The sequence below is a fragment of the Lepus europaeus genome, chromosome 7, assembly GCF_033115175.1.
Source record: "Lepus europaeus isolate LE1 chromosome 7, mLepTim1.pri, whole genome shotgun sequence".
In the NCBI taxonomy this organism is placed as follows: Eukaryota; Metazoa; Chordata; class Mammalia; order Lagomorpha; family Leporidae; genus Lepus; species Lepus europaeus.
Window position 1 is genome coordinate 72,648,674 of NC_084833.1, and position 14,186 is coordinate 72,662,859.

General features: G+C 40.2%; 1 protein-coding gene across 3 annotated transcripts in view; it reads right to left on the reverse strand.

Moving 5' to 3' along the window:
* DLG2 (discs large MAGUK scaffold protein 2) overlaps window positions 1-14,186 on the reverse strand; it is a 2,175,716-nt gene that overhangs the window by 84,044 nt on the left and 2,077,486 nt on the right. For all 3 annotated transcript variants that reach the window (XM_062196791.1, XM_062196793.1, XM_062196792.1), the window contains one exon: window positions 3,928-4,104. In XM_062196791.1, coding sequence (XP_062052775.1) covers window positions 3,928-4,104 — 177 coding nt within the window. The remainder of the gene's footprint in view (window positions 1-3,927; window positions 4,105-14,186) is intronic.

Here is a 14,186-nt window from a genome sequence, read left to right on the forward strand (position 1 = left end):
AGCAATTCTGTACCCTGGAGTCAAATCTCAGTTCTGAAACTCGCTGTATGTGTCATTTCAGGTAAATTAACTGACTTCTCTGTGCCTCAACCTCCTTATTTGTAAAATGGAGAAAGCAGAAACATCTCACTCATAGGTAATGAGGTTTAAATACATTAATACTTATTTTTTTAAAAATATTTATTTATATATTTGAGAGGCAGAATTACAGACAGAGAGAGGGAGAAACAGAAAGAGAGGTCTTCCATTCTCTGGTTCACTCCTCAAATGGCTACAATGCCCAGAGCTGGGCTGATACAAAGCCAGGAGCCAGGAGTTTCTGGGTCTCCCACATGGGTGCAGAGGCCCAAGCACTCAGGCCATCTTCCACTATTTTCTCAGGCCATTAACAGAGAGCTGGATTGGAAAAGCAGCAGCCAGGGCATGAACTTGCACCCATATGGGACATCAGCGCCACATGCAGAGGCTTATCCTACTATGCACAGTGCCGGCCCCACAAACTAATACTTATAAAGGACCTAGAGTCTAGCATTCCATTGGAGCGTTCTGTTAAATAAGATTTATTCGCCATCTTCAAAAATAGAAAAGGAAGATGATAATATTCATACTGTTCATCTCGTGGTTTCACTGAAATGATTAAATGGAATAAATGAGAAACATTTTTATGAAGGGTGAGATAATACACTGATGATATCCGGTATAAGATTGTTTAACAAACCAGTTCTACTAGCTGCTGTACTCAGGAGAGAGGCTAGAAAGGAATTATGAATTAAAAATAAAACTAACCTAATAAATTTATTTAGATTTTAAATTGCATTAAAATAAATATATGAAGATTGTGGGGTAGGATATAAGTGATTTCCACTTTTTCTTTATATTTTTCTAAAATTTCCCACTTTTCTACAATGAAAGGTATTAATTTTAAGCATATAAAAAAACAAAAGTTACTTTTATGAAATAATTAAAACCCTAAGGAAAAAATCAACAGAAATTCACTTATAGCTATAAATGTTATATATTTATAAAATTTATATGTGTATATATTCATTTAGAAGGTGGGGCTACTACACCCTTCATGAACTAGAATGTGGACCAATATCAATATTCCAGTCACTGGACAAACTTCTTCTCTAGGCCAACTGTAGTATGGTTACTAAGATGGTTTTCATCCAAAATAGGAGAGAAAGCATCAATTCAAGAATGTTTACCAGTAGAAGGAAAATTATTTCAGCAGGAATGGCACTGAAAATGTTCATTAGAGGTAAAATGATGAGCATCTGAACAAATGAATGACTGTTGGCAAAATTGGTTAGAATCAAAACCTCGGTTGGGAAAATCATGCAGTTCAGAAACCCTGCCACCCACAGTCAGAATTCCTTTTATATTTTTCCAGATAGTTCCTGGTATCTCCAGGCAGCTCCAACTAGTAAAAGGAGTTCTTTTAAATGAACTGAAATCTCAGAGTGGGCATTGGAGTAGCAGTTAAAAGGCCATTTGGGATGCCCACATACCATATCAGAATGCCTGGGGTAGGGTCCCAGCTCCATTTCTTATTCCAGCTTCCTGCTAATGTATACCTTGGGAGGTAGCAGGTGATGGTTTGGACAGGTGGGAACCTGCTCTTGATGTCAGAGACCCAGATTTGGTTTCTGCCTGACCCAGATCTGGCTATAGCAGGCATTTGGAGGGCACACCAGTGGATGGGAAATCTTTGTATGTCTCTTTCTGTTCCTGTATTTCTGCCTTTCAAATAAGTAAAACAAACTTTAGAAACACCTAAAATGAACTTAGATTTATTTCTGCATAGCTTTCTTTCCTCCACACCATTCCTATCCTTGGGGTCATATTCAACAAGATGGCTTGGGGCTGGCACTGTCGCACAGTAGATTAATCCTCCACCTGCAGCACTGGTATCCTTTATGGGTGCCAGTTCTAGTCCTGGCTGCTCCTCTCCCATCCAGTCTCTGCTATGGCCTGGGAAAGCAGTAGAAGATGACCCAAGTACTTGAGCCCTTGTACCCATGTAGGAGACCAGGAGGAGGCACCTGGCTCCTGGCTTTGGATTGGTGCAGCTCTGGCCGTTGCAGCCATTTGGGAAGTGAACCAACGGAGGGAAAGCCTTTCTCTCTGTCTCTTCCTCTCACTGTCTATAACTCTACCTGCCAAATAAATAAATAAAATCTCTTTAAAAAAGGGCTTTTTTTTTTTAAAGATGGCTTTTTCTTTTAAAGAGCAGCTCCTTAAACAGTTCCAGTTAATTAAATCAAAGCAAACAAAGGGGGGCTGGCATTGTGGTGTAGCTGGCAAAGCCACCACCAGCAACGCTGGCACCCCATGTGGGTGCAGGTTCATGTCCCAGCTGCTCTACTTCAGATCCAGCTAACTGCTAATGGTCTGGAAAAAGCCCCAGAAGATGGCCCAATGTTTGGGTCCCTGCCACCCATGTGGGAGACCTGGATGAAGCTCCTGGCTCCTGACTTCAGCCTGGCTCAGTGATGGCCATTGTGGCCATCTGGGAAGTAAACCAGAAGATGGAAATCTCTTTCCCTCTCTACCTCTCCCTCTTACTCCATAATTATGACTTTATAAATAAATCTTTATTTAAAAAAAGAAAGTCAAGAAAGATTAGTCAAGACCAAATTGACAACATCATTAACTGTAAAGGAAAAAAAACCCTAGCAAATGAAATATGAATGTCTTTGCATTTTTTTTTTAATCTGAAGGAAACAGAAATGGAGAAATGTATAATATAAACAGTCTAGGGCTGAGAATCCGTGCTTTGAATATATAACCTTCCAGAAAACACTACAAGGCATGGTAGAGCCAGAAAGCCCTTGCAAAGCAAGAATTGGCAATTACCTATGAGTTTGCTGGTGGGAGACCCATGCACACAGGCATGGGGTTTGGGAAGACTCTCTGACTCCTCCTGTAAAGGAAAGAAAGTGGCCACAGAACAATTGGCCTGCTGCCCTCCCTATCTCATTCCTCCGAAGGCAGTGTGACCACAGGCAGAGAAAGATGGGACCGGTTTTTTTCTGGGGACAGACAGTCTCCCAGAGTTCCTCTGGGGTATAAGTTTCATCTGCCCATAATATTTGTACTAGTTCAATCATTGTGCCACTTGGTGTGTATCTGTGATTGAATTTGTGGCTTTACTGGGGATTTATTTTGGGGTCTAATAGGAGGAGGAGAGTTCTTGGAGTAACTTGCACCTTGAAAAGAGTTGGTAGCTGTTTTGAATAATCATCATCCCTCATTGGTTTTACATCATGTCTGCTTTCTAGGATACAGTTGATTTTTGTCTCTTGAGCAACATGGTGCTGTCCAAGGACATTCATAGGAAGGAGAGTTCTTCTGTGGTGGTGGCGATTAGAAGCTGCAGGGTCTGGCACGGGAGGGCAGTGGAGGATGTCCCAAGTGCTTGGGCCCCTGCACTGCATGGGAGACCAGGAGGAAGCACCTGGCTCCTGGCTTCGGATCGGCGCAGCGCGCCAGCCGTAGCAGCCATCTTGGGGGTGAACCTGTGGAAGGAAGCCCTTTTTCTCTGTCTCTTTCTCTCATTGTCTAACTCTGCCTGTCCAAAAAAAAAAAAAAAAAGTTGAACCTCTAGAATAAACCCATTGAATTTGTAAGTCAGAATAAAGGCTGATAAGTATAATCTTTCATAAAAGTTTTAGGGATATGGTATAAACAGATCTTCTCTCTTCCTTCATGCCTATTCATGGTCACCAACTTTGGTAAAACCTTCAAATGAGGAGAATGAGAATGCTTAATTTGTGTTGTCTGTCACCACTGAGAGTTTTCCTGCAGATTGTCTATCCTGCTCACATGGTTATTTTTGAAGAGTCTCTCCCATCTTCTCCTTTCCTCATCAACTCTCTGGGTGGCTGAGAAGCAAATGTTCTGATACACAAAAGGCATTCTTACCTTCTCTTGCTGGGGATGACGCCCATCTCCTCGCTGTCTCCCTCCAGCGTGACTCTCCTGGCTTGCCACCACTCATCATCAGAGGCGTTGATAACATGGAGAATATCTCCATATTTAAAACTCAATCCTTGGCTTGGCAGCCCACTGTCCTTGCTCTTGTCATAGTCAAACATGGCTCTAGAGGAAACGAAACAAGACACTGTTAGGGATCTCTGACAGCACAGATTTAGGATTCACAGTCTTGGATTTTCACTCTGGCCCTGCCAATCCATTATTCATTTGCTACTCACTCTCAGGGTGACTCCTGGGTCACAGTCTACATTCCCACTGCTTTGGCCGAAAATAGAGGATAGTTCTTTTTTTCTCTTTGATGGTGACAGGGGCAGTCTATAAATCCCTAAAACTCGGGTCTGCTTTTTTTCTTGGAGACCATAAGATATCACAAGGAGATAATGGGAGATGAGGAGGGCAGTTTACCAACTGAGATTTCTTTTTTTCCTCCTGCTACAAATTTTAAAATTACTAAAAAGAAGAAAATAATAAAGAGAAACATGGTTATCTTTTTAACAAAGTATTGTTTGTTATAAACAAAAAACTCAGCCTATAGAACTTTTTCCTTTATAATGTGGAAAAAATGGTACAGGTTGAGGATCCTTAAAATTTGAAAATCTGAAATCTGAAATGCTCTGAAATCTAAAACTGAGTGCCAACATAATGCCACATGTGGAAAAATTCACACCTGACCTCAGGTGATGGGTAGTAGTCAGATATAGGTTCACTATAAATATTGTATCAAATTACCTTTAGTCTATATAAATAAAATGCATATGAAACATAAATGAATTTTGTGTTTAGACTTGGATCCCGTTCTTAAGATATCTCATTATGTATATATGAAAATATTCCAAAATTCAAAACAATCTGAAACACATCTGGTTCCCATCATTCGAGAAAAAGGATACTCAAACTGTAACAATTTAAAGGTTACTCATAAGGAATCAGAATCCCTCCAGTCAGTGGCATATAGGATGGCTAAAGGAGTTATTATAATAATATGAATAAGTGCCTAAATGTAATTAATTAAAATATATATCTATTTTATATGTATGTGTATAGATATATCAAAATCATATGGACAACACTATAAATCTTTTTGCTTCCATAGAATATCAAACCTACCTCATCATTGCCCTTATCACTCTGAATTGTAATTCTTGCTTTCTGCTTCCCCCATTAAAGGGCATTTTCTGATCCTTTTTGAAGACCAGTACACTGTAATATGTACTATGTGCCAGGGTTGGAAGCAGAATCAAAATGATGAACAGGATTTTATTATTTTGCTGTTGTCTTAAGAAGTGACAATCTGTTCCAAATCCTATATTGTCTGCCTCCTGCTGTATCCCTCACTCTTAAAAACCACTGCCCCACACACAGAGGATATGATTTTCCTGGAAAGGTAGATCTTTCCCCCTCCCTTATTATTCCCCTTTGATTTCATTCTAAGAATTTCCTTGGAGTATATCCACTGGATATGCAAAGTGAGCTAGATATGGGGAGCAGAGTTTTCTAAAATTGCTGAGGACCAAGTGTGATTCTTTCCTTTCTTCTTCTCCCCTCACCCCCATCAAAGAAATGACACATCTGCTGTCATGGCAACCAAAAAGAGCTGAAGACATGACCTATAGCTCTCAAATACCACAGGAGAAGTTGAATTACTTGCAAAACAGTCCCCTTTTCTGTTAACTTTGTACCTAAGTGATGAAATGCAGGCAGAATTTCTTGGCCTGAACTCCCAGAATAAATCATTTCCACTTGATCATCTGCATCTTCCCTATCAAAGGTGCAGACAAAGTTCTAGCCAGAAAAAGCCCTAGCCAAGAAAAGAGATCTCACTCCAGAGGCTGTCACTCCTCTGGTTCTATAATATGACAATTTTATAAATTAACATTCTTGAGCCATAGGTTCTTTGATGCAAAATTATTCTAACAACTACATGTACTTGGAATTGCTATGAGCATTAATGAAACAACCCATACACAGCACCTAGCCCATGGCAGGTTCAGTGTAGCAGAGCTGGCATAATGGTTAAAAGTACAGCCACACCACTAAGGCCATGTCCTATTCCTATGATGCCTTACTAGTTGTTACTTGGCTAGTTAGCTAGTTACTTGGGCAAGCTACTTCACCTGTCTTATGCTTCAGTTTCCTCATATATAATAGACTAATTTTGATGATGATGATGGAGTTGTATATGTGAAGTGTTACAACAGTAATCTACATAAAGAATGTATAGCAGTGTCTGGCACATAGTGAGGAACAGTATTACAAACTCAAGTTGTTATTTCTATCTCTCCTTTTCCTTTTGAGTGGTTACAAATAAAAATCTTTCCTATAGATTCTACTCCAAACAAAAAAGGGTTGAATGGCAGGCCTGAGACTTCTATCTGTCAGGAGTCTTGATTGCAAGGGTAGCCTTTGGCTGACAGCTGGGAACTTAGCTTTTGGAAGGGTTCCCACCAGCTTCTGATAAGAATAACTCACATACCTAAACCGTACAAAAGTATCACTTATGCTGAACTTCCGCTTTCCTTCTTGGAGGTGTGGTTATACACCAGGCAGAGGAGTGCGGCCAGACCCCAGTGAAAATCCTGGATACTGAGTCTCTAGTGAGTTTCCCTGCTAGATGGCATTTCAGGCCAGTTATCACAATTTGCTACTGGATGAATTAGGAGTGTTCTGTGTGACTCCACTGAGAGATGACTTTGGGAAGCTTACACCTAATTTCCTTAAAACTGTCCCATGTTCTTTTTCTCTTTGCTGATTTTGCTTTTTATCCTTTTGCTGTCATAAATGATAGCCCTGAGCATAAATCTACCAAGTCCTGAGACCTCTAACTGTGAATCCTCAATGCTGTAGGTTTTCTTGAGGAACACCTACATAAACTCTATACACTGCAAAGCATTCCCATACTCATTACTGGGAGGAGGTTAAAGTGGACATAGTAATATAACAGTTTTTACTGACAAGGGAGGCCCACTGACTAACCTACCAGGATACACAGATTAACAACACCACCACAGGGATCGAGGATGGGTCCTCAGACCCAATTCTAGTTCAGCACTCTTTGTTTTGGCCCCTGGTTCCTGGGAGGTGGTGGTAGTGGTAACCGGGGGAGTAGAGATGTGATGACCACAATGTCTACCTCTACTTGGCTCTTAGTAAGCAGCCTGACTCTTGTAGTTGTCTTTATTGATACTATAACAATCTTGAAGGGAAAAATTAGTACCCCATTTTACAGACAAGGGAGGGAAGCCTCATGTCACACGTATTCACATGATGGAGACTGAATAAAAATGAAGTCATCTGACTCCAAAATCTATATTCTTAGCCATGTTATGACATGGCTCAGTTTTCCAGCCTACTACCATCCGGCTATGCTCATGACCTTGCAGTACTGGGGACTTTAAATCTCTGTTTCATGTCTGACCACCTCTTCTTTACATTCTTGAAGCTCCCTTAGCATGCAGTTCCTGTACCAAGATTTCTTATCCTAAAAGCACTGCTTGGATTTAGACTCCTTTTAGATGTAAAGTGTGGGGAGTGGACATGCAGAAACCATCAGGAAACCTGGTATGTCGGTAGCCAAGCAAGCAGGCTCCAGGGTCACACTGCTTGAGTTTGCACCTTTGTTAACTGCTTGATATAGAGTAAGTAACTTAATACTCTGAGACTCAAGTTTTCTTAACCATAAAACTGGCATAATTACACCGGCTATCTCAGAGAGCTATGGTGAGTATTGCAAGAAACTATATGGGAGGAGGTGTTTTATATATATATATATATATATATATATATATATATATATATATATATATAAAACATCAGCTTGTCAGTAGTAAGTACTCAGTGAACATTAACTACTATAATTGTTAATTTGAAAACTGTCCTGGGCTGTGATTCAGGGGACCTGTGCCATTTAGCACAAGTGTTCTGGACTGCGTATAAGACACCAAAACACCCATCTTCAGGACTCAGTGCCCTGACAGATCCACATTCTCAATACAGGTCAGTGGAAATGTTTCAGATGACTTCGTCTCTCAAGCCTCAGTGTCCCTTTTGGAAGAGTGAGGGGAGGAGTGGGGTCTGTTTCTAGAGGTCCCCATTAAGTCATTCTTTCATTCTACTGTGCTCCATTCTATTTCACAGGGTCCTTGAAGGGGAGTTTCCCACTCCTGCCTTTAGCAATAGGAGTCTTCATTGAGAGGCTCAGCAACATACTATTTGCATGAACTCTATTTATCTTAGACAATCTGTCCTCCAGGAATATACTGATTCAGACTTATCAGGTCCCTAAAACCAAACATCTGACACATTACAGCAGCTTCTGACTCCTTTGGATATTAATGGATCTTCACGCCTGGGAAAAATGCTACAATGCCCCATCACCTAATTTAGAAAGCGATAAGCTGTTTTTAATTTGCTTTATGTGCTAATTCATCACAGCAACTTTTATAAAATGCCATTAAGACTCACACTTTCCACCCAGGGTGCTTTTAACAAGTCCATTAGACAAGTGGAATTTGACATGAATAATACAATGATTCTGTCGTTGCTCTTACCCCTTCTGAATTTTAACAGGCAGGGGCCTCTTGCCAATTGGGGAAGTCTAGTAAGGGACGAGTGAAGCAGCTGCTCATCCTCATGGCTGTGTGATACCTGGGTCCCTAGTGAAACAGTGCTTATTATGTGTATTACAATGAGCTAGGCATTTATGGGATAGGCAAGACAGCCCATGGGTTAGATGTCAGGCTTACAAGACAGAAGAGGCTTGGGTTAAAGCCTCACTTATTCCAATTTTAGCCCTGCATTTTAAGCGTTATTTAACCTCGCAGATGACCACTGAGCCATGAAGCACAGATAATTATGGCATTAACTAAAAATGTTGTTGTGGAAATACAAAAATGGATAATGCATGTAAAGTGCCCGACACAGAATGAATTCCACTTATTATTATTGACAAAAATCCTGTCATGTAAGCATTTTTTTTGGTCTCATAAAGAAAATGAGACTAAAAGAAAAAAGGGTTAAAATGAAAAAGCGAGTAAGTGGCAGAATCAGCATTCAAATATAGAGAGCCTCAGAAGGAGTACAGCCTGCTGACAGCTCATTTTTATTCTGGTGAGATCTGGATAAGACCTACAGATTTTTAAGTTAATTAATGTGTATATTTTAAGCTGTTTAGATTTGTGGCAATTTTTAGTGGTAGCAATATAAAATTAATACTAATTTGTAATGCAGTACCAGACATAGGGTATTGAATTGCACATACTTAAAAACGTGCAGTGGACGTATCCCTAATGATAGAGCTAGAAACATGCCAGGGGATTCCAATTCAATCCCATCAAGGTGGCATGTACCAATGCCATCTTACTAGTCAAAGTGATCAGTATAAGTTCATAATTGATCATAATGATAGGGTTAAGTGTCAAAGGGATCATATAAACAAGACTAGTGTCTGCTAATAATAACTGATAGAATTAAAAAGGAGAGAATGATCCTGTATAGGAAGTGGGATACACAGCAGACTCATACAATGGCAGATGTCCTAAACAGCACTCTGGCCTCAGAATCAGCCCTTAAGGCATTTGGATCTGGCTAAAAAGCCTATGAGAGTTTCTCAGGAATGGAAAGCCAAGACACTGTGGCAAAAAAAAAAAAAAAAAAAAAAAAAAAACCAAACACCTAAATGAAAGATCTCTGTGAGATCCCAGTGGAAAGAATGGGCCATCAAAGAAGGAGAGAAGGAGACACCTTTCTCTGAAGGGAGGAGAGAACTTCCACTTTGAGTATGGCCTTGTCTAAACAAGATCGGAGTTGGTGAACTCAAGAGACTTCCATAGCCTTGGCAGCTCATGACAAGAGCCTCGGATGATTATTGATGTCATCAATAAGAGTGTCAATTGTTAAATCAACAACGGGAGTCACTGTGCACCTATTCCCCATGTAGGATCTCTGTCCTTAACGCATTGTACTATGTGAATTAATGGTAAAACTACTACTCAAACAGTACTTTATACTTTGTGTATCTGTGTGGGTGCAAACTGTTGAAATCTTTACTTAGTATACACCAAGTTGATCTTCTGAATATAAAGATAATTGACAATGAATCATGATGAAGAATGGGATGGGAGAGGGAGTGGGAGATGGGATGGTTGCGGGTTGAAGGGAGGGAGGTTATGGGGGGAAAAGCCACTATAATCCAAAAGTTGTACTGTGAAAATTTATATTTGTTAAATAAAAGTTGAAAAAAAATAGTGCAGTGGCTTTGGAATTGGGTAGTGGCCTGAGGCTGGATGCTGGGGGACATGATAAAATAGCACAGTTTGCTTTGGACAAAGATTAGCAGAAATACAGACTTTATGGATGCTGCCAGTAAAGCTTCAAAGACTTCCTAAAGAAATCAGGACTTGGAGAATGCAGAGGGGGAAGGATCAGAGGGAATGAGGGATGTGATCCTGGAAACTGTGGGAAAGGGATTCTTGCTATGGAGTGGCAGAAAGCTTAGTGGAATTATATGGAAAATTACGTGGAAAAAAGAATCATCAGGGCTGTACTGTGGAAAGAAAAGTGATGGCTCCGCAGAAACATCTATGTCTTACATCTTTAGAATTTAGAACCTCGTGTGGCAAAAGGGACTTGGAGAGTGATTAAAATCAAGTGTTTTGGGATAGAGAAAGTAGCCTGGATTATCTGGGTGAAACTATTCTAATCTCATGAGTTCTTTAGAAGCAGGAGAAAAAAAAAAAAGGCAGAAAGTAGAGATGCAGTAGGAGAGAGACTTGACTGTAGCAGCTGGATTCAAAACTAGAAGAAAGAAATTTATAACAGCAATGGAAAACGAATATAAAGGACAAGAAAGAGCATGATTTAATAGGGGTCAGGTGGAAGGCAAAGACCCCCAATTTGATGAACTTCTCAAATATTCTTTGGAATCAAAACAACTACTAAAAAAAAAAAAAAAAAAAAAAAAAAAAAAAAAAAAAAAAAAAAAAACAGCTCACTGAGTGCCTGTTACTGGCCAGGCCATGTGCAAATTACCTCTGCTTTATATAATTTCATTGCATTGAATTCCTACACATAGTTTGCTTTACAGGCATGATAACTATTTCCATTTTGCAGACAAAGAACTTAAGGCTTTCATTTCTTATCCTGTAATGCTTTGTCTAGTTCTCCTGAAGCCCTATGAGATAAATATGGTTTCCTCTATTTTCAAACAAAGAAACTGAGGCACAGAAGAAGCAGCCTTTTCTTTCTCTAAAGGTGGGATGCATCCTGCTTTTGCATCCCTATTGGAAAGGCTATGACTTCCAGTCTTGAATGGGAATGAATTTGGCCTCCTCAACAGCATCAGAAGCTGTGGAAGCTCAGGAGCGCCCAGATCCAGCCTCAGCACAGAATGTTTGCAGATGAATTTATAAATGAACAACTGAATCAGCAAATTACTCCCTTCTGTGCTGTGAACTTGTTTGGGCTAGAGAGACCTTTGTTTCCATGACAACTTTGAAATCCAAGAAACTGAGTACTTCCACTCAATTTCCTTAATCTCTTGAAATTGAGGATTCTGATTAGACAAGACTTGATTCTCACCTTTTGGTGCAGTAAGAGAAAGAACAAAAACAACAGAAGACAAAGTTTGCTCTTTCCTCCATCCCACTGTATTGGACTTGGACTGGTATGTTCCATTTTCATATTGTTAAAATAAGTGGCTGTGGATAGTGCAAAAAGCATAGATCCTGGACACACATTTGGTTCACCTCTTTCTGGCAGTCATTAAGAAAATCGGTGGAATAATCTGAACTTTTGTGTTGCTCTCAATGGAGTTAAAGATTTCTACATTGCACATATTTGCAGAGATTCAATGAGAAGTTATAGGAAAAGTATTTACCACAATAACTGGCAGCTAATAGTTCCTTCACTTCATCTCTTGCCTATATCTAGCGTTGAGCAAATATAGGAAGGAGAATGGAATATGTTATCTTTTAAATGTGATATAAAAATACATACAAGGTAAACCTCTTCAAAATATTGTCCCACCAGAGGGGTGTGGGAAAGGATGTGATTTTTTTGCCTTTGCATATTCTAGTTTGTATAAGTGTGGGGGATGGAGAAGGCTCCTAGTCATTCTGTTCCCAGGCCCTACCACACAGCAGATACTCAATAAAAGTTGTAGGTTTTTTTTTTTTAACTTGTTACTTATTCTTGTTATAGAGAATTCTCTATATTTCAACAGTTTTGATGCAATTGCTTATTGATGATTATTGAGTAAATACTAGACCTTACTTTGTAATAGTTCTAGGTTACTTATTATCTTTAATTCAAAATACACCTCCTTAAAACAGGCATTATTCCAATTTATGTGTCATGGATTGTGGTGTCACATGGCTTAAGCCATTTAATTATTAATAACTTTGGAAGCCAATTTTTACTCTAAAGAAAATCCTTCTCAGGCCGACACTGTGGTACAGCCAGTTAGGCTGCTGCCTGTGACTCTGGCCATCCCATTTGAATGCTGATTTGAGTGCTTCTGTTCCAGCTTCCTGCTTATGCACCTGGGAAAGCAGCAGATGACGGCCCAAGTACTTGGGCCTCTGTCACCCAGGTTGGAGACCTGGATGGAGTTCTAGGCTCCTGGCTTTTGTCTGGCCCAGCTCCAGCCATTGCAGTCATTTGGGGAGTGAACCAGGAGACTGAAGATTTCTCTCTCTCTCTCTCTCTCTGTCTCTAACTCTGCTTTTCAAATAAAATAATTCTTAAAAACAAACAAACAAAAAGGATATTCTTCTCATCATACTAGACTGTTCCTTTCTATGTTATGAGGCAGGTGGGGAGATGCCAATTTCTACTGCACCCAAGAAATCAGACACTCCCTGCTACAATGAAAGATAGAGCTAACTGTACATCAACCAGAGGCCTTATGGCCTGGGTCTCCCTGAAACTGTGGCATTTTGATTATATTCAGGGGAGCGGTACCACTTCCAGAGGTAATATCTAACTCTCTCCTTCTCTCCCCTCTCCCATTTGAGGGATGAGACGTGAGTGTATTTCTCATGTCAGAAGGATCATTTCAGAAAATTCACCACCGGTCTCCAGCAAGGGGACCTCACTGCAGCTGTATCCTGGCAGCTGTGAGATTAGACTACACTCCAGTGCCCACGGGCAAATCTCCCACCTGAGGCAAAGCTGAGTCTGCCCAGAGGAGAGCTCACTGGACCACCGCAAATGGTACTTAAGGTTTCAGGTTTGGGTGAAACTGTAAAGATTAATTTTCTTAGAATAATTGTATTTTACAAAAAATCCCATCAGCTGGCTATGCAGAAAATGAAACATGGCTGGGGTGAACAGCTCAGGTGCTGTGACGATTTTAAGAGCTCTTATGTTCTGGCTCTGTGTATTAGGCAATTGAGATACTGTAAACAGACTGAGATATTCCAGAGAGGCTGACACAATCCTGATTGCATATCCCAGTCTCTTATTTCTTTTTAAAAGAAGGTTTATCCATTTATTTAAAAGGTAGAGTGAGAGATGGAGAAACACACACATACACAGAGAGAGAGAGAGAGAGAGAATCTTCCATTGCTGATTTACTCCCCAATTGGCCGCAACAGTCAAGTATAGGTCAGGCCAAAACCAGGAGCCTGGAACTGCTTCCTGATCTCTCACATGGGTTGCAGAAACCCAAGTACTGCTGCCTTTCCAGACATAACAACAGGGAGCTGCGTCATTGGGACTTGAATCGGCCCTCTGATATGGGATGCTGGCATGCCAAGTGGGATTGTATACTGCTGTGTCATAATGCCAATCCCACAACCTTTAATTTCTGATTGGTACTAAAAATATAGATCAAGATTTGGTATCTACCTTTCAGGGTTTTACCACAAGTAATTAATAAGTTTGCAATGATGAAAAAGCAGATGTATTCTGATATGGAAATTCATTATTGCTGGTATACAATTACCATTTGAGCATTTAGATTTAAATATAAACAACTTAGATAAGATTATGAGATTGGGACATCAGATAGTCCTGGATTCGAATACTGGCAGTGTCATTTTAAGCAGCTGTGTGATTTTCAGCAAAGTATGTTACATCTCTATATCTGGGTTTTTGACTGCAAAATGAAGGGTAAGAATCACTGCCCAGGCATTGCAGTGTAATGGGTATAGCTGCGCATGCAGTGCCGGTTTCCCATGTTGGTGCTG